The 20,925-nt window shown below is 42.9% G+C and overlaps 1 protein-coding gene across 6 annotated transcripts in view; it reads left to right on the top strand.

Moving 5' to 3' along the window:
- Galphas (G protein alpha s subunit) overlaps positions 1-20,925 on the top strand; it is a 218,032-nt gene that overhangs the window by 49,952 nt on the left and 147,155 nt on the right. For all 6 annotated transcript variants that reach the window (XM_055061898.2, XM_055061899.2, XM_050193607.3 and 3 more), the window contains exon 8: positions 10,054-10,233. In XM_055061898.2, the coding sequence (XP_054917873.1) occupies positions 10,054-10,233 (180 nt within the window). The remainder of the gene's footprint in view (positions 1-10,053; positions 10,234-20,925) is intronic.

Here is a 20,925-nt window from a genome sequence, read left to right as displayed (position 1 = left end):
TGCACGGATCAAAATGAGCCAAATCCATTTGCCCAATAGGAGAGCGCTTTTGGCATGACGTCATTTAGCCATCGCTGCCTCCTTGTCAGTTCCCGCCAAGGAGTTGGTTCCCGCCTGACAGCTCAGAGTGTTTCGTTCGTGTTTTCGCGAGTTCTTTGCTTTTCTGATATCGTTGTTCATGGATTCGGATGGCAATGAAGAGATCGGCGAAAGATCTATCCCTAGACGTCGACGGCGAAGTGACAAAAAGCCGCTTCACCACCGTAAAAGCAAGAATGCGCCGTTGCCAAAAATGTAAACACGCGAAAAAGACTCTCAGGTGTGCGCTTGTGACAGAAGCATCCACTAAACGTTTCAAGGAGAAGTTTTACGAACTGTGTAGCGTGGAACAAAAGGCGTTCGTTTTGATGTACTGCACGCCAACAGCCGTAAAACGTAGGAGAGGAAAAGAAGCGGAACCTCGTCGGAGCCTTGCTGTTGTTTACAAGGTACGGATAGAAAATGGCCAAGAGATTCGTGTTTGTCGCGATATGTTTTGCGCAGTGCTTGATATTAGTCACAGCACAGTTACTCGCTATATAAAGCACAAGCATGAAAAAGGTGAAGTGAAAGCCGACAGTCGTGGAGGTGACCAGAAGATCAAGCGCTACGGTCGAAAGCGATCAGCTGTTGTGGGTTTCATTAAGCGACTTCGGGCAAGAGAGTCGCACTACAACCGGAAGAAGACAAAAAAGTTATACCTTCCAAGTGAGCTGAAGAGCATCCGAAACCTGTGGCAGATTTATAACCAACAAGCACCCGAAGATGTGAGGGTGAAGTATGGCTTCTTTCACCACATTTTTCGAGCGACGTTCAATCTTTCGTTCAGAACACCGAGGACAGACGTTTGCTCTGTGTGCCTGAAAAATGCGTATGAGATGAAAACTTGTGGAGATGTTTCACAGAAGCAGCGTGTCATAACAGAGCAGCGTGTACACAAGTTGAAGTATAAGGCTTTTTATTCCCTGCTGCGTGAGAAGAGGGAAGACTTGAAAACATTCTCATTTGATTGCCAACAAAATCAAGTGCTCCCCAAAGTTCCGGACCAGGAAGCCTACTACAGCCGCCAGCTCTATCAGTACCACCTCTGCGTGGTGGAAAACCAGGCAGATGGATCAATGCCCAAAGAGGCCATCCATTCCTACACATGGAGCGAAGATGAAAGCTCCAAAGGAAGCAACCAAGTAGCCAGTGCGGTACATAATACACTTCGAAGCGCTAACTTCGAAGGAATTAGAGAGGTGCGGTTAGTAGCCGATGGCTGTGCTGGACAAAACAAGAACAGTACTGTGCTTTGCATGCTTCTTTGGTGGCTCCAGAATGAGGCTCCAGCAGGTGTCTCAGTAGTTTCCCTTGTGTTTCCTGTCACAGGACACAGTTTTTTACCCCCAGACAGGGTATTTGGCAGAATTGAAAAAGATGTTAGATGACACGAAGAAATCCTGAATCCACAAAGCTACCAAAGGATTTTTTCAAATCACGGCACTGTGTTAGAGCTTGGAAAACATTGGCATGCGTACGACTGGAAGGCCTACTGCACGGCGGTGATGAAGTCGACATCCAGCTTGCCGTTCAAGATAACCGAAACGAAGGTCTTCTACATTCAAAGAAATGCAGCTGGTAGGAGTCCTCAAATTAGAGCAGAGCCTCACTATAAAGTTTCTGTGTCAAATTTCGTGTCAGTGCTAAAAAGGGGAAGGTCCCTTGCACAAGCACCCATAAGATGTGCACTGTACGCACACCACGTCAACGAAATGAAAGTCAGAGATGTGACCAGCCTTCTTGTGAAGCATTTCGGAAATTCCTGGCAAGACAATGAAGAGCTTGCGTACTTCGTTAGTGTCTTCAGGCGTGCCCAAGGTAATGATCCTGCGGAAGAATTAGAAGAGAGCTGCTTATGCTGCCAAGAAGACGCACCTGCTCTTCAAGTATAGTTCTATTGTTCTTGAAGCACAGCAAAGCCCTGCTGCCAATGTTATTATAGCTTTTCTGTCATTATTACATGATGCCATTCTGGAAAGCCAATTTTAATAAAGTTTTCATAACAATACCGCCTAAAATCCAGTGTTTCAATTCAATACGAGCCAAATCCAGAGTTTTCACCCTAATATTGGGCATATCTGCCGCATAATTTTTCATTACTTGTGGTCGTAAACTTGCCCTAGCCGACATGTAAAGCATATCATATAATAGCTTTGCTAGCGTTGCATTTAGGTCCGGTAACAAATTTTTGCTTTTTTCTCAACTTTTGTTTACGTGGATTTGACCCATTTCGAAAAAAAACTCCTCATATGCTCTTGATTATGGGAGAGCCAGTAATTTTTTTGAGATGCACCAGCACCCAAGTTATACGTGTTGACAAGGATGATGGCTGGAAGGTATGACTTGCCAAGTGGCAGCCATTTGAACAGTTCAAAAGAAATCTGTAGGATTGACAGTAATAATCTTCTACAGCAAATCGAGTTACCATTGAATGTAAATTCTTTATATGTTTTCAAGTGTACTTTGGCGTTGACATTTTCTCTAGTGTATGCTACACGAAAAAGAGAATTTGGTGATATTTCCTTTTAAATTGAGGAGAATAGCCCTTGTGTATTAATTCTATATAGGGACCTTGCCACAGCTGCAGGAGGCACAGCATGCCAATTTTGCTAACAGCCAGTATGGCATTATGTTGTGAGCTAATGTGCCACTCCCTGCATCTGCTAGATATTGGTTTTCCTGTGCATGCTCCCAAGTGTTGCGTTCCCAAGTGCTTAGTCACACTGTGTTGATGTAGCAATGATTTCAGATTCTGAATACAATTATAACTAGGGATGCATAGATATTTTAACCCTTTGAAGGTCAATGACGTAAATGTACGGCGCCGCGAACAAGTCCAAAAAATGGTCGATGCCGTATATTTCTGGTGCCGTCTGTACGTTTAAAAAGCACGAATTTCCTAACTTTTTCTTTTCTTTTATGTGCTGCCACTATGTGGGGAATACAGGGAATTTTTTTCGCGCGCCTCCCTCTCTGTTTTTGTTTCATGGTTTGCTTTAGAGCTAGTTTGCTTTCGCGCATCTACATACTACCATTCGCGCATTGGCGCGCGTGCGGGCGGCGGTGGTTCCGGTTTTGTTCTGTGGGCGGTTTCGGCTTCTTGCGCTTGCAAAACTGATGGCTATCTCGTTACTAATCGCTCAAAGGGCTACTGCCTCTTTCTCGCTCATTTAATGCTCACAGGGGTGCGCATAGGAAGGATGCCGCCGTGTATGCGTTTCCGTTGCTTTTTTTTTACACAGGAAAACTAATTGCCTTTGGTTGGTGATGAGGTGAAGATCAGCGGAAGTTTGTCACACGTTGTGCTTTTTTGACGGGCACACAACCACACAGTTTTCTTGAGTGCGCGCACCTACGCAGTTCGATTACGCTATGGATGTACATACAGTATTAGATATTAGTGTAAGAGCAGGAACATTTGATTCTTGTGAAATATTCTCGTGTGCACATTTTCAAAGCCTTGAACTATGTACCCTATATAAAAATGCATCAAATTTTTAATTCTTCTAAGTTTATTTCCTTTTTTATTGTTGTTATTCAAGAATGAAGAGTACATATATACTAACACAAAATATTTTTTTCACACTTTACCATCACCCTAGAAAAATTGCGGTAAATTTTTTTCGAAACAAGTCCCTAAGAAAAATTAAAATCTGTAATAAAAGAAATCGACCCTGGATGGTCGCATATGGCGAAAAAAATCAACCCTCAAAGGGTTAAATCTTGAGTTTTGAGTTGAATACTAGTCTGCTGTTCCATTTGTATTTGACTAACTATCCTAAATTAGTTGAATATATGTTTCTGTTTGAACCTAAGGAATATCAACACTTATAGGAGTTTACAGGGAGGAAGAAGTGTTCAACTGGCAACTTTCTGAATGATTCTGCTGCAGGACAGCCATAGTTGGTTGTGCAGAGGCACCAGTTCCGGAGTGTGGAGCAGACAGCTCCTGCACAATCATTTTCAATCATTACAGAATAATGTCTTGCTTTTAGCAGCTTATGAATTTTTTGTCTCAATTGAAGCTAAGGAATTTTTGGCTACTCTCGCCATGTTAACATCCCTCAAACAATAATGTGGTGCTGCAACGTATCACTTGTCTCCTTCAATGAACACGCATATCATGCGACATGACATCATTGTCACGATCACGGTGCACCCGTTGACGAAAGGCAGTTGTTTATAATTTACTAACTCCTCATTTGACCAGATGTTCAGTCATAAACAGATGTATCAAATCTAAAAAAGCCCTTTTTTATCAAATGGACTCCACATGCATTTTAGTGGGTTTCCGAGCTATCATGAACATTCTATTATGCTGTTATTCGAAGCCTTCTAAGCAGATAAAACCAACTGTATATTGTTAGCCATCTGAAGAAGCAGATTGCTAAAAAATTTCGAAAACAGGAGAATGAAGTAGACACATATAGATGCACAAGACGCACAACACAAAAAATTTTCCATCTGTAGCTGCGAGGACAGTACTATAGTGCCCTTCTTTCTGTTCCATCTGGATTTGCGTTGCTTTGTTGTTTCTGATCAGCTACCAACTTGCTGAGCTGGTAATTTCAATTGTAGCGATGTATAGTGTCGATATAATAGAGAAACCCAATTCGTTCATAATATTGCATGAGTGCCAACCAGATAGCACGTCAGGGCCTTGTACTGTTGCAGACATGACGGTGTGAGTGGAACAGCCTAGAGGACTATATACACTGTGACTAGCATGAACTTTTAAGGCACGTTCACACCGAAGGCGGAGCGGACAAGCGGACAAGCGGATCCGGCCAAGCGGCCGCAGATTTTCCGCTTTGCGGAAAATACGCGGCCACTTGGCCGGATCGCGCCCGGACCGATTTTTTCAGCGCAGATAGGTTGGCCGCTTTGGCCGCAGCCAATCAGAACCCGACACTGCGGAAGCGCTGGTGAAGGAATGTAAACGAATGTCTTTCTCTGGGCTTTTCGCTTCTGTTATTCAAAAGCGTCAAAACGGCAAGTTGGGCCAGTTGGTTGGGATTCATAGTAAGGTTTGTTACAGCGCAACACAAGACAAGGACAAAAGAAGGTATAAAACGACGACACGGCGCCGTGTCGTCGCTTTATACCTTCTTTTGTCCTTGTCTTGTGTTGCGCTGTAACAAATCTTGAAAATCTACTAGACAAGTGGCGAGTAAAATGCCAACGATCTCGTCTTCTTCGTCTGAGCTCATCATTTTGCAGAAGTAGATAGCGGACGGGAGCGCGCCGACCCACGAAGAAAAAAATATTGAAAGTGCGCGCACAAACCCAAAGTGCCACGAGATGGCGGCACGTCCCTGAAATTGCTAAAGAAATTGCGAGATGCCCCACCTTCCCGGCGGCGCGAATAGCCAGACAACGCGGCCGGTCTGAACAGGCGCGGGCGCTCGCCGCCTCGCCGCTTTGAAAATCCGCTTGTCCGCTTAGACGCTCCGCTTTCGGTGTGAATGTGCCTTAAGTGCATGAGGTCATCCTTGCGCATTATTATTACTGCGCAAGGATGTGGCACTCGCATCTTATTATTAAAGAATTGAGTGGCTGCATGTATTCAGCTTCTTTAGTGGATGAAACGCTTTAACAGATGAAACGGATATCAAAGCCCAGGACGGCTTGGGGGAAAGAATTAAACTATTAATTGATATGCAGAATTAACTGTGAATTAGGTTTGAATCTGCATTTATCTTCATCTTATATAGTAATAAAGAAATGGAATAGCAAGTTGAAAGTTACTGCATTTAGTTTAATGCACGTTGAATGCAATGTTGCAGAATGTGCTAATCTTTATAGAGTGCACTCTTTGCACCAGAGCAATAAGTAACTCTTCTAAAGCATTGCTTCCTTGCTCCAAACAGCAAATTTTTCTGCTCCAAAAGCGCAAATTTCTGTTGCGAACTGCGATTTTTTTCTACTCCAGAAGCTGCTCCAAAAGACCAAGTGCCGCTTCCATCATTGTACTAATTTAATAGCTGTTTAATGTTTATATTTGTTAGATATGTCAACACTGTTTTACAAGACATTCAAAAAAATCAATTTCAATTAATTCCGGCGTGCTCTCTCTTGTGTGACTCTTTTTTACATGTCCAAAAGAAAGCCTATGAAACCTTTAAAAAGATTACCTCGCTTTCTGCTTGCAGGCCACAGCAGTGCTGTACTGTAGCACTCATGTGTGATGAACCATTTTGGTCATAGATATGACATGGGGAATTTATTTGAGGTGGCTGCTACATTCATGCCCATGTTCAGGCTTACCTTGCATAGCGAATTGATAGCTTGTGCGGCAATTTTTTTTAACTTGGCCTCGGCAGTCTGCTTATGCTCCCACAAATGGTGCGTGCTCAGGTGCGATGCTTGCTGCTAGCAGCAATTTCATGGTCTTACCAAAGTAAATGACCTGAGAAAAGAACCACGAAAAGTACCCGTGCTGCAAACAGTTGAAATTGGAAGTTGTCTTCTCTGTTCTGAAACATAGTGTTGGCATATCTGCTGTAAGTAGAACATTTAAACAGTTAGGTGAATAATTATGAACAATTCAAAAATACTGAGCACTTCAGGTTGCCTAATAGCATACAGTTGGTTTCATCCACGTGAAGCAGGCTTTGTTATTTTTTAACTTGATGTGTGAAAGCTGGGACACATTGTAAATTTCACTTTGTCCATAAATGAAAAAAAAAAAAAAAATTGGTATTCAATTACATATTTAAAGTTTTTTTTTGTCTCAACTATCCACATTCTATTTGATGAAGAAATTTCACTATTCGACCACTCCTAAATATAGCAAACAAAAATTAAGTGAAGTAATGTTTGCAAGCCTCTTTGTGAAGAATCCCCATTCTGAATATAGCATACTTGAAGGCTGGCATTTATGAGTAGTGCGTATTGCTGCAAGATTACACTGTGTTCTTAATGTAGTGAGTAAATTCTTGTATTCAGTTAATACGTTGAGTTTGAGACTCGTCATTGCTGACACAGTCTGTGAACATGAATGTTAATGTGCAACAGGCACGAAGCTGTATACATAGGATTGAAACAGGCTAGCAAGGCAACCCGCCACGGTGGCTTAGTGGCTGTGGTGTTGCGCTGCTAAGCATGAGGTCGAGGGATGAAATCCCGGCTGCAGCGGCTGTATTGTCATGGGGGCAAAATGCAAGAACGCCGATGCCCTGTGCATTGGGGGCACGTTAAAGATCCCCAGGTAGTCAAAATTAATTTGGAGTTCCCCGCAGAGTGCCTCATTATCAAGTCGTGGTTTTGGCAAATAAAACCCCAGAATTCAATTCAGTTCTAGCAAAGCAAGTGTGCATCACAATGCTTGTGGCAAGCACAGTACATAGCGTAGACGTCAGCGTATGCATTGAGCTAGTAGTGCAGTTTTACTCCACTATCTTTGCATTATTGTACGTCAAGTAGTAGGTATCTGCACATCAAATGGATGAGTTTGCCTCTATTGTGACGACTATTGTAGCTGCACTTTCTTTCTGCAAGCACGTTTGCATTTAGTTGACATGCGGACCCAAATGCCTGGTGTATGATAGGTGAAGCAGCAGTATATTGGTACCCAGTAGGGTTGCTTAATGCTGCTGCCTTATAGGTTGCTATCCTATCATGTTAACACACAATCGTGTATTTCAAGACGTGCTTTTGTTTACCCTCTTGAATTTAGCTTAGTCTTATCAAAATTCTGCACATCTTAGAGAGGAAACAGCCTTACACTATGTCAAGGTTCATCCTCAATTGTTGTCAGTCATTTGCACTAAAATTTTGGGCCTGCAGCTACTGAGCTCTATTGCAAGTTCATTAATACCAATTGGAAGAGGCCTTATCAGAAGTTAAGGTTAGCAGAAGCACCCACAATATCCGGTTGTGTTTATCAAACTAGTGATGTTCAGTTAACTAGGACTGATAGCATACATGATGTGAAATTTTGATGTGACATATAGACCGTTTTATCGGCGAGGAGGAACATAGCCTCGGAACCAGCGCGCCGTGCTGCTCTCCTCCTTGCACCGGCATGTGCGGATTCCATTTTCTCCCAGCGGCAGCTTGCAATGATAGCGGTTTAATTGTGAATCAGTGTGATTCGAACATGTTCTCTCAAGGATTTCTGCCGTGTCAGATCACTCAAGGTCGATGGGCTACCACTCTGCTGTATTCGGCTGCAAAAATAACTTTCGGAAGCAAGTGGGAAGTGCATCTTCAGCCGCGGCGACTTTGTGGACACCGCCGCTGCGATAGCAGAGAAGTGTCCACTTTGTATTGCTGTCAGCATTAACAGAAAGGGCTTGATGCCATCGCGTATATGTTCGGAAGGTTTTGTTCCCAGTGAGGGCTGTGCGACAAACTTGGAACTCGGCACCCATGATCAAACTGTGATATGCAAGAAAGGTTTGTATTTGACTCTGTCAATTATTGCGAATGAATGAAGTTAACTACTTCTTCGCACATATTAAAGTTATTCTGTTCAAACATGTTACAAGATTATCATGCTTGGCAACCAACGTTCTAGTGGAAGTTGACCGAGGACGTATTATGAAAACGGTATGTACCGACTAAGGAATGAAGGTGTGTTCTTTTCCATTCTTTAACCAAAGCCATGCATACTGTGTGCCGGCCGGCCCTAGTTCACATGGGCCCTCCTGTGCTTCCGAATCTCACCAGCAAGCTGTCGACGCCACTCATCGTGCGCTGTATTACTTCAGAAAATAAAGCTGCTGTTGCAAAGAGTAGCTCGTTTTTCAGCTCTCTCGAGTAGGTGAGGGGCCCTTGCAAGCACAGGCACCATTCAAGACCTAAGAGCTCATCATCTTTCAACGCATTGCGTGTGTCTGGTTGATCGTGGCATATTCGCGGCCTCTATCATAAGCTCATTTTATCCATGTTAACAGCACTTTCGATGGAGTTATTTTACCGTTCTTGAATTTGTAAAGCTTGATGCCCAGGTGCCATGTAAACAATGTTTAGAAAATCGTACCGTGAGCATTTTAGGGTAACGAAAGCTAGCAAAATGTGTTTCCTTGGGGCTTTGCAGTTACCTGGATTGGGATGTACACTGGTACGGCACACCGCATGACACATGGAGACACCTGTGACTGTTGTCGCCTGAGTGATACTTTAATAGAGTTCAAGGCTAGGCATACAATGATAGCATGTTACATGTATACGTTATGTATCGACAATGTTCAGACTCGACTCGCCTCCTATTTCGATTGTGGGTAGAGCTGCGGGAGTGCCTCTGAGCCTGTCGCCATTAGATATTGCAGCGGCTATACAGGAGCTAAAAGCTTAATGATGACACGCTAAGAAGTTCCCTTATCCAAAGAACTTGTTGACACCTCTTGGGAAGGCATGAAAACTTGCCACTTGTCATCAACAGCACGTTTCCCTGCACCTTCCAGCGCGATCCCACATACCAGCATGGCGCTGGACGATAGATGGCACTGTGATTGCGAAATGGTGGCGCCCTCAATAAAACGGTCCATGATATGTGCTCTATGCTCTAAGAAAAAAGTTGTCTCTTATACTGTTTACAAAAACCTCCAAACATTGTTAGTGTGGCTTTTGCCTATTCTGCATCAGTTGCTTGTTCAGCACAAAAAAAAAATATCACTAATTGGCTTCAAGAAACCGCTTAGAACCTTCACATATCTGTAAGAATTCTGTTCATGCAAGGCTGATTGACCTTGTATAAGCATAGAATGTTAAAGTTATTTAACTCATTGCCAGCTCCTTACAAATACATTTACACTGTAATGCTATGCAGTATAGATTTGTTTGATACTGTACCACCTGCCTTGATTTTAAAAGCTTTTGTTGTTCGTAGATGGTTAATGCCTTACATGTGGGCTTAGCACTGAATTACTGCTACCATCAAGACTTGCTGCACCCAATGGTTTTTAGTCATTTCTGTAGAGAGAGGTCTGAATACCTGCAATCTGCTGTGCTTTTTCTTGCATGCAGCATGTTTGACGTGGGTGGGCAAAGAGACGAAAGGCGCAAGTGGATCCAATGTTTTAATGACGTGACGGCCATCATCTTCGTAACCGCCTGCAGCAGCTATAATATGGTGCTTCGAGAGGATCCCAATCAAAACCGGTTGAGGGAGTCTCTTGATCTGTTCAAGAGCATCTGGAACAACAGGTAAGGTATTAAAATCAAGTGCATGTCAAGTTTGTTTGTGTGCATAATATGGGTGCCATACCAAAAGAAGTTAGTATTACGACTAACGAAGCTTTGTCTATTGTGCGCCATTGCTACAATGTTTTGGTGCTTACACAAGAACCTCAGCATTTCAGTAGGGTATTTTTTTAATAGAACATGCAGTAAACTGCATAAGAATTCAAACAATTTTAAGATAATTAAAGAATTTTAACTTCCTGCTGCTGTATTATTGCTCAGATTTCACAGCCAAAAAGCATAATTTTGTCCACACCTTTTAACAAAGTACTTGCAGCTGTTCTTCTATCAGTTGTCCAAAAAAATGAAGAACCCCCATTGAAAGTTCATGTCACCATCAGAGAAAAGAGGTCTCCAAAGATGTGCATAGCTTCAACTGCCTTTAGGCAACTAAGTTTGCCTGAACCAAGCGACTAATTTTTTAACGATGTGGATCAAAAAATTTCATGGTTACCAAAAAATGTAGCAGGAAGCACAATATTTTTTGTCAACCTATGATTGCTAAAAATTTTTATTCCTTTATGAAAGCATTTAATTACGTACCTACACTTAAGTGCTTGTATGTGTGGTTAAAACATTAAGAATTGTATGCATAGTGAAATTTGTAGAGATTAAAAGATATGAAATAGAAATAAATACGTTTATGTCCTTAGGTTTGCTTATTGTATGGCTTTTGACTTGATGGCAGGCGAACTTTGTCACATCTTTTGGCAGCTTGTAAAACAATTGGTATTGTGGACATTATATAACTACAATTTGTGCACCTGACTCTATACAGCAGCACGACTGTTCATCTTTGTTGGGAATTCCTTTTATGGAGCATTGTTCGCTTGCTCCAAGTGAGAGATGGTGACGTGCTGACATGTTTTGTTGAACAGTTACACATGACTTTAGAATTCAATCTTTTCTTACTGGCGATCAGAGCTAGTATGTCACAGAATTGTGACAACCAATTAGAAGGGGCTGAATTATTACAATAAAAGTGTAGGTGATTATATATGAAAGGCAGAATAATTTCAGTGTGTGAATGCACTTGTCTTTATCTACTCGTGTTGTTGTTATTAAAGCTGCAGGAATAAAATTTAAGGAATCTCTAATTTGTTAACAGCAAAACTTGGCTGAATCGAGCATCATTATTAAGTCTTGTTAGGCAATGTCCAGCATGTGCTATCCTACAATTTTTTTTTTATATTTGCAGTACAGTTCACTTTTCAGGCATTACAAAAAAAAGGGGGGGGGGGGGGGGGCTAATAAATATTACTTATTTAGTTGGATTCAGTCTGAAAGTCAGAAATAAATCCCAGTTCTCTCTTTGTTGACACCCTTCTGTAGATGCTTCCTTTAAATAGTATGTACCTAGCCTCTTTAATATTTCAGGTGTAATTGTGAGCATTGTTTGGTGTGCTATGTCAGAACTACTTAATTCGTCTTTTTGTACTTGCTGTGCGCATCCCTCTCAGCTTTAGTGTCTTTTGTGCTGCTGTTTTGCTATTATGGTCACCTTTTCTAGGTTTATTGCTACTGATAACTGATTGAATCCCATTCATGTGTGATGTCACGGCACTGCCTGCCACATCAATGGCACCATTTGAGTGTTTGTGCTCTGCCAGAAAATATGGTCCTTCAGTAGTTTAATGGTTCCCTGTGCATTATACTAGGCTCTTGCCTTTGGATGTCCCTCCCCGCTTCACCACTTCTCACCCACTGTGGTTGCTTAGTGGCCTTGGTGTTGCGCTGCTAAGCACGACGTCTCGGGATCAAATACCGGCCACGGTGGCCGCATTTCGATAGCGGCGAACTGCAAAAACACTGTGTACTTAGATTTAGGTGCACGTTAAAGAAACCCAGGTGGTCAAAATTAATCTGGAGTCCCCCACTACGGGGTGCCTCATAATCATATCGTTGTTTTGGCACGTAAAATCCCATAATCTTATCTTCACTTCTCCTATTTGTGTGTGTGGTGTTTGTGTGTATGTGTATGTATGTGCGCTGTGAGTCACTTTTGTATTAAGTCAATGATTTCAGGGTTTTCTTTATTATTTTTTTACAGACGTAATATCTTCAGAATGACCTAGAACTATTTTTTGAAGGGACAATAAAGCTAGATATTTTAATCACTATAATAATTAGTCAATGACTAATTTTTCGGCATGTCTGATAATTTGGCCACATTCCTGGCACAGTGTATAAGGACGTATAAAATTTCAAATGCTGAAACCCTTCGCTGTCCAAATGGTATTAATTGAAGCCACTGCGCGCTGTCATAGCCATTTGTTTGGCCACATGGTGTTTCGTGTGTGTTCGTGTGGTCATTTTGCACTGTCGTGCGCTCTGCAAAGCTAAGCCTAGCTGCTTCGACGTGCGCTTACCAAGCTTCCTGCTACGGTGGTATTCTGCAAGTGTTTACATAGTGGACATGTCTATTTCGTCTGCTGGTGAGGTGCTGATTGGCTGGGGCTGCCTGTCTTTCTGATGCGTGCTGCCCCATCCCAGTTCATCAGAAATTTAAGTGCAGACGAAATGGACACTCACAGAATCCTCCCCCCCTACCCCACTGTTTGCTGCTGTTTTTCTATGAAAGAATTTGTTGCTGTCAGCAATGTTGCAGTTTCGTGCCAGTCAGCATGGCTGCACGGTGAAGCATGTGCTATGCACTGCGGTGAAACATACCAAGCACGAGAAGGGGCCACTGTCACGGGACATAGTATGTATTCTGGGGCCGTATTCTGAAATGATGCACTTTAACAAAACTATCGCCTCAGCATTAGTTCGCCATCACGTGCGCACTGATTGGCTGGTTGAGTAAAATCGGATGATGTAGCTCATCCAATTTAGTTAAAACAACCAATCAGTGCGGACTTGACGGCGAACTATTGGCAAGGCAATAGTATCCCCAAAGGGAATCGTTTCAGAATACTGCCCCTGTAATCTTAAGACGTGCGCACCTGCCTTATCTTGTCGCAGTACTAGCACCAAGATCCCTACTAAGTGTATTGGTAGGCCTTCAGAGCTATTATGATGTGGTTGTGGTGATCAGAGCCCTCAAAGACAGTAAAGGGCATGCATTCATTTTTTTTGTATTGATTTTTATGGTCACTAGGGAGCTTGACAAATGAGACATTGACTGTATTTTTATTTGGTCAATATTATTATCCAGAACTGTGCCTGCCGAAGCCAAACAAGGCCCTATTTAATGTCAATATTATACATGGTTTATTCTTCAGCACGTGAATACTTGCACAAACAGTAAAATTCATACAACTTATTCCTTTCTTGGAAATACAGTCGAACCTTGACATAACAAACACTGATATAATGAAGTAAATATAAAATTTGGTTGTCCATGCTTTATTTCAATGGAGTATTGTGCTGCTATAGTAAAATAAAGAATGCAGGATCCGACACTATATGGGGTATAGCGGAGCATATTTTTATAGGGGGTATAGAGAAGCAAGTTCCTTGTATCTATTCTGATAGCGGAAATGTGAAATGCAGTCGCCGACAGATTTTTCAGATGCCCGATTTTTCGAATCTGCATGATTTCTTCGGCACTGCCACCTACCTCTAGCTTGAATGTATAACGGCAATAACTGAAATTTCAGACGTCACTTGTTGTTTCGGGCATGCGCCGTGCGTGAACAATATTGCAGCCATGCTGACTGGCACGAAACTGCAACATTGGTTGTTGACTAACAACGAAGCAGTGCTGGCTAGGCCTAGCAGCCTAAATAGTGTGGCTGGCGGAGTGGCTGGTGACATGCCATCGTGGGAAACTCGCTACTAATATATTTGCACTCATAGACTTTATCAATGATGAAGAGAAAATCAGATGCATGTACTAGACTGATGACTAATAAGGGAGTATGGATCCATATGCGTTCTCCTCTGTGTCTAAAAATTAGTGTGTCGGCAGCATGCTTGTTTGTATGTTTGCACTCGTCACCCTTCTCGGCGATCGAGCGGGAGATTAGATGCACAGGCTAGACTCTGTAGTAACAGAGTATATAGATATATATATGCATCCACAGGCGGTTCCCCCTGTGTCTGAAAAGACTCCATGGCATACACGTTTTAGCCTGTGGCTTGGCATACGTTGGAATTGCAGTTGGCAAGCCAACACGCCAATCCCGCTGAATAATGTGAATTGCATTGTTCCATGTTCGCAGCAGTGCAGAGTGTGTGTATGTCATTAAGTGTCGTTTCTGTACATCGCATCAGCAAGGCAAGATGTCGACAGGGTATAAAAATTTGTCGGAGGCACCCTGCTTGCGGGGCCAGCATGTGGCCATGCATGTTGGAGCAATTAGCGGTCAGTATTTGGTCCGGGTAAAGTTCAGCGGATCTTGCTGGCAGCTTTCAGCTTTTCATGCTGCCATCTTTATTAGCAGATGCTTACATAATTGACGCCTGAGGGTTCTTCCTGATGCATGGTTGCCATTCTCAAAAGCATACTCAACAGCTTTGACCTTGAGCTGGCTGTGTAGCTTGTGTAATGCCCCATTGCAGTGTGTGCTGCCACTCTATTAACTGCTTAATGATGGTACATGTAAATAAGCAAAGAAATTTTTAAAAATCTAAGCAAGCAAGACACGTTGAGAATAAGCATAACCAGTGAAACGGAAAATATATTTTGTGTAAATTTTTCCAGCAGTAAGGGGGAAACCCACCCTGGGCAGAAAACTGGAAGTGGGCTTCACCCGAAGCCACATAAGGCTTTGTTTATAATTTCTACAGACAGCTCTCCTGGTATATGAACCACAGGTGTACGTTCAATTTGCTTTACGTCATGTTTGTGGGACACTACTACTGCTGGGTATCTTGCATCGGTCTGTCTTTTCCTGTATTCCTGCTCTAAACCAACAAATGACTTTTGCTGCTTGGCATTCAGTGCTTTACAAATACATTTAGCAGGAACTTCATACTCAGTACTGAAAGTCTGCAAGAAAAAAGAAATTCTGCCGTGTTGCCTGTAAGCAACACCCATCAATAAAGGGTTAACTCCACATACATGTTAACAGGACCAATGGCCTAATCAGGCTAAAAAAACATCAGGAGCAGATGGTGCTGGGTAGCCCTAAAGAACATCTAGCATCTGTTGTTGAGTATCATCATCAGTATTATTATCATCAGTGGAATTCAGAACTAGGCTTGCGCATATGATCATTGTGTTAGGGGAAAAAATGTGAATTTTTACTGACCGATTACAGGAGTGAGTTTATTGCATAGTTATGATATATACAAAAAAGTTTGCCAACCACGCATGGTACACCAGTCTCCCGTGATATTCAGTCATCTATGGTGCAAGGCACCAGTTGGAGGTCTGCTGCCTGCATGTCTTTAAATAATGAGATAAGGTTCTGATGTCTGTTCACCTTTTTATGCTTTGTTGAAGTTATTGATACTGTATATACTCATGTGAGGGTGCCACTTTCACAATTTGGCGAGGTGCGGCCCTTACATGGGACCAAACCTTTTGGTTTAGATGGTGTCGGTGCAGCTGGCAACTACTGCACACCCCGGATCCTCGAATGTACCATTGCATCAGAGCTCAACGCCCAGCTCTTGCCATCCAGTAGGGGCACATGAAAGTGTATAGAGTGTGAAAATTAGCTGATGCACGCATGCGGCATCGGGGCACCGGATGCGATTGCTTCTCCATTGGAATTTTCTCCCCCAAAATTTTCAACCAGCAGTTCTCGACCAGCAGTTCTGGCTACGAGATTGTGAGGAAGAGTAGACGCCGCAGGACGCGAGATTATGCATCCAGTTCTGTATCCTCTGGGCAGCCCTGACCTTTGCTCTGCTTTTCTCTTTGGGGCTGTTCTTGGTGCCTTTCCTGCTCGGTAGCAGCACGACCCAGCTATCCGTCGAACCACTCTTCTAGGGTCCAGCATCAGCAAACTTGGGGATGGCTCTTGTCACATTTTCAATGGCCGTAACTGTGCCCGTAACTGTACCCGTAACATGTTTAAATTGTGCTTCGCACTAGGAGGGGGGCCCTGTAGCGGCGCAACTATTGCCTCCAGAGCCGGGGAAGATGGCTCATGGGCATGTAGTGCGAGAAGAGAACATGGTGGCATGCTTAACCTAAGCGGCTGCGATATCGACCGCTCTAGAGATCTTGCGGCACCATGGCTGGCTGGCTTAAATAAACTGTGGCTACAGCAACTACCTCTTTGCACTGCCTCCCACAGGGTCAGAAGGATGGTTTCCTGAGGATACCTCATGGTCCCACAGTGGTCATGGAACAGTGCTTCATCTGGCTGATGAAATGGTTGCCACCTGAATCATGTTCAGTCTCATTTCCATGTACAGCCATTCTGCCACGTTGCTTCACCACGCACTAATTTCTTTTCTGGTCTGTGCCATCAACCTTTGCTAATAGAAGTTCACATGCTACAAATTTTCTCTGGAAACATAGCACTATCATGTCTCATCGCTACCTTCTTATTGATGTGACAGACCTTAGTTCTATTTTTTGAAATTATTGCCACTGGAAGGTCTTACATGCAGTGCATTGGCCTCCCTGTCACTTCACTTGTCTATCTTTTTTTTTTCTTGGCTGATTGTTCGGGTGTTACACAGCCACTTGACAGTCTCATTTAAATCTGCTAATGAACTGATGGCAGCCGAAATATGAAATGGCAGATACATCTCTGTAAGGACATTTGTGAAGATGATAGTAGCTTTTGCTACGTGCAGGCCTTTACTGATGAATCCTTTCTGATGACTTTACTCCTCTCCACCGCATCCTGCTGGCAGTCCTAGGGCCACTGGTTTATGGTTGTCCTTGATTCTCATAAATGCCATGAGGAAGTGGCGCCTGTCTGCTCCTTCATAGAAGAATTCAAATTTACTGGCTATGGAACTTGTGTTGCTCTACCCAGCAATTTGCCAGCTTTAGCATTAATGTCTATTCAGCATAGGAATGTTGGATATTTTCATTTATCTAGAATGGCTTTGTTGTCATTAATACAAATAATTGTCAGTTGATATACCTCCCAGCATTAACTTCAAAGGCAGCTGTTTTTCAGGTTCAGCTACAAGCAGGTAATTGCAGAAATCACCTTGAAATGTTTACTTGAATAGGGCATTGCTAGCAATTTCAGCCTGTAAGGTCACATTGTTGTACTTGCATCCGTTTGTATGCTACAGGCATGCTTCATTGTTATGTACTTACAAATTCACTGACATCACTGGGGCTTGTTGCATGTTTGCTTAATTTTTGCTCCATGGTATGTTTTGCTGGCAGATTTGTAGTTATCACAGCCTCTTTTTAAGGAAACAAGCCTCTGGCCGTGATTGCTACTCTGCTGCTTGCAATACCTAGCTATTGGCTTGTTGAGGCCAGGCCTATTTTGCCAAATTACAGGGGAGGAAGTTAGCCCAGTCGACTTCCATTAATTCGATCCTGATGGGACCGCTGAAGTTGGTTGAATTATTCGGGCGGTCAAATTAAGCAAGAGGAAGAAAAGACTCCGAGAGACACCGCTGATTGATCGGCAGTATTTGCCCCGATTCTGAAACACTCCTGAATAAAATGCCCACTGTTCTTTTTATCAGTTCAAAGTATAAAACTAACATACAAGAAATTTCAGGGTGTCTACCAACAGGGAAAACCGGGAATTCTCAGGGATATCGAGTAGTCTGGAAAAACTCAGGGAAAGCTCAGGGAATTTGTGCCTCTATCAGGGAAAATTGCCGGTAATTTTGTTGAAAGGGTGAAAGTCTCGGTAATGTTGGCTTGAGTCGTCTTTGACGTCCTGTCGTCGGCTGGAGGTGTTTCCAGTGTACAGTCAACGACCGACTTTCCGGATTCCCGATAATTTGGATGGCTTCTCGGCACCACCTCGTACCCCATAGAGTCAACGTATCAGAAAGTCCGAAATTTCAGACGAAAGAACCCTTCGCCGTCTGATTTTCTGGACTTCTTGCCGTGACCGCAGTTCCGAAAGGGCATTAATCAAAGCCACCACCGCTGCCGTTTTGATTACCTCGTCGCCTCGAACCGGTGATCTCGCACGCAGATCCGCTGGCAGCCGTAGCAGCCACCACTGCGGCAACGGTAGACCTAGCTGCTGCGACGTTTGCTATTAAGCTTCTTGCCGTTGGGTGCCGTGTTTTTCATTGAAAGAATTTGCTGGTGTCAGCAATGGCATGGACTCCGCCTTTGCGGTCCTCGCGATTGGCTTAGAAGCTTGGAAAGCATGGTGCGTTGCATTATGCTGGTTCCCGAAAGTCAGCTTCACCTCCGTACAAAAATGTTACTTGGTGAAGCATACACAAAAGTATCGCAGTCAAGCATAACAAGTGTGGGAAGGGGCTATTGCCATGTGACAGAGTATGTATTCCTTAATTATACACACGTGCACCCGGTATCTCCTGTCAGAGAATGAGCACCGATATTACTAATACATGTACCGACAGGCCTTCAGAGCATTTTCGAATGTGCCTGTGGTGGTGTGAGTCCTCAAGGGCAGTAAATGACGTGCATTTATTTTTTTCCAACTGGCCGATTTCTCGGACGTTTTTGTGGCCCCTAAGGAGTTCGAAAACTCGGACGTGGACTGTGCAACTGACCAAGAAGATGCTTCAAATGGTCCGTGGGGTGAACGAGTGGCGGAAGGAGTACAAGAACAGAAAGGATCTACGCATTGAGGAATAAACGGTGAAGGAAGACTGCTGCCGCCGTTTTGAAGGAGCTTCAGCTAAAAAAAAACAGTGTTGGCCGATGCCGAGATGCGGACGTCCCCCCTCATCCAAACCAAAATAAACTCTTTAAAGCTGGGAAACACAACACTGAGGCGTCGTGCCCGAGCTGAGAGTATGTCAGGACAGTTGAGGTTGACTTACGAGCTGTTGAGAGAGGATCTCAATTGTGACAAAGTTCGGGCCTTGTACCACTGAGCTTGCTATCAGTTGATAGAAATAGCTCATATTCGAAAATATTTGCTATTGTATGCATCTCGTTTTTTATTCGTATTTGAGAATGTCCGACTCGATCTGCAATTTTTTTCGAAGACATTTTATTTGCTGTGCATTTTACTAACCCGTCCCTTCTATTCTCTTTTTGAATAACATGAACACTACTCCTTTATATTCAAATTGGATTAAGTCGTTTTTAACATTTTTTTTTCATACGGAATCAGCCTGGTGCTAACTTTGCTTGGAAAAAATGCATTTTGTAATCAGCACTTTCTATCACCTCCCAGGAACAACGGTGGACTTGCTTCAACAATCGAAACGTTCATGCACATGCGCAACCTAGGTCCTTCCAACTTTATTTGTCTCGGTGATGTCAATGCGCACCGGGCCCTCTCTATCGACGTGCAGTCATGATGCCACTTTCGATAAAGAACTTCTAAATTTTAGCCTGAATTTGGGGCTTACTCAGATCGTACTCATTCTGCCTACCAGGCAGAATGCTCTTTTGGACTTGGTCTTTCTTAGCTCGAACCTTGCCGCGAATGATTACACTTGTGAAGTGGTAGAAGGCATTTCTGATCATAAGGCTGTTTTTGTTTCCCTTCCGTGCATTGTTCCTAAACCATCCTTCGTTCTTACTACATTTCGCGATTTCAATCATGCTGGAAACACCTCTATTATAGATATGTTGGCTGGTGGCTTCGACACTTTTGAAACACTCAGTATATCAAGTGACGTGAATGTTCTCATGACATATTTTGAAGATGTTGTCATGTCATGTATTGAACACTTCATTCCCATCAGAACAAAAAAGAAAAATACTAAAATCCCTTTGATGAATAGAGATATAGAACTTTCACGTCGTGTTCGCAGGCTTAGACGATTGAAGGACTCCCATAACCCCGTACACACTGCTAGGTTTGCTAAGGCGAAGGAGGATCTTCGTACAAAAACCAAATCAGCTAAAGACATTTTTTATAGCATGCAGCTACCACTTCTGTTGAAAAGTAACCCGCATAAGTTCAGGGGATCCATTTTTCCTCGTGACAGCTCTTGTACATCTTTGTGTGAACAACGAAATGACTAGTGATTCATTATTAATCTCCAACACCTTCAACACATAGTACTTTAAGTCCGCTTTTACTTGCGATAATCATATTGTTCCTCCTTTTTCAAACATTAATCCAACTTGCCCCATTAATTATATCTTAGCACAGAATGTGTCTTAAACCTCATAATAAATCTTGATACAAAGAAAAGTGAAGGGCCTGATGGAATCCCAAATTTGTTTCTTCAGTATGGCTTATGGACCTCACAATACCTTACTCTCATCTTCAATAAATCACTAACTTCGGCATAGTACCTTCATCGTGGAAGATAGCTAAGGTGCTTCCGTTACATAAGTCAGATAGTCAGCAGCATCTAACTACCAGCCAATATCTTTGACACCATATTCATGCAAAATACTAGAGCATATAGTATACAAACACATTATGGAATTTCTTGAATCAAATAACATTCTCTCTAATGTACAGCATGGATTCAGACGCGGATTTAGCACCATAACACAACTTGTTGAGTTCACGCATGACATAGCTTCTAACCTGGATAAGGGATTTTGAATTGACGCTATATTCATAGATTTTTGAAAGCTTTTGATACGGTACTTCACTCAATACTACTGTCCAAACTAAATGCCATTCTTAACAACCCTCAATTAGTCAACTGGAT

Source organism: Dermacentor andersoni, chromosome 1, assembly GCF_023375885.2.
Source record: "Dermacentor andersoni chromosome 1, qqDerAnde1_hic_scaffold, whole genome shotgun sequence".
Taxonomy (NCBI): domain Eukaryota; kingdom Metazoa; phylum Arthropoda; class Arachnida; order Ixodida; family Ixodidae; genus Dermacentor; species Dermacentor andersoni.
This window is presented reverse-complemented; position numbering and strand designations above follow the sequence as displayed.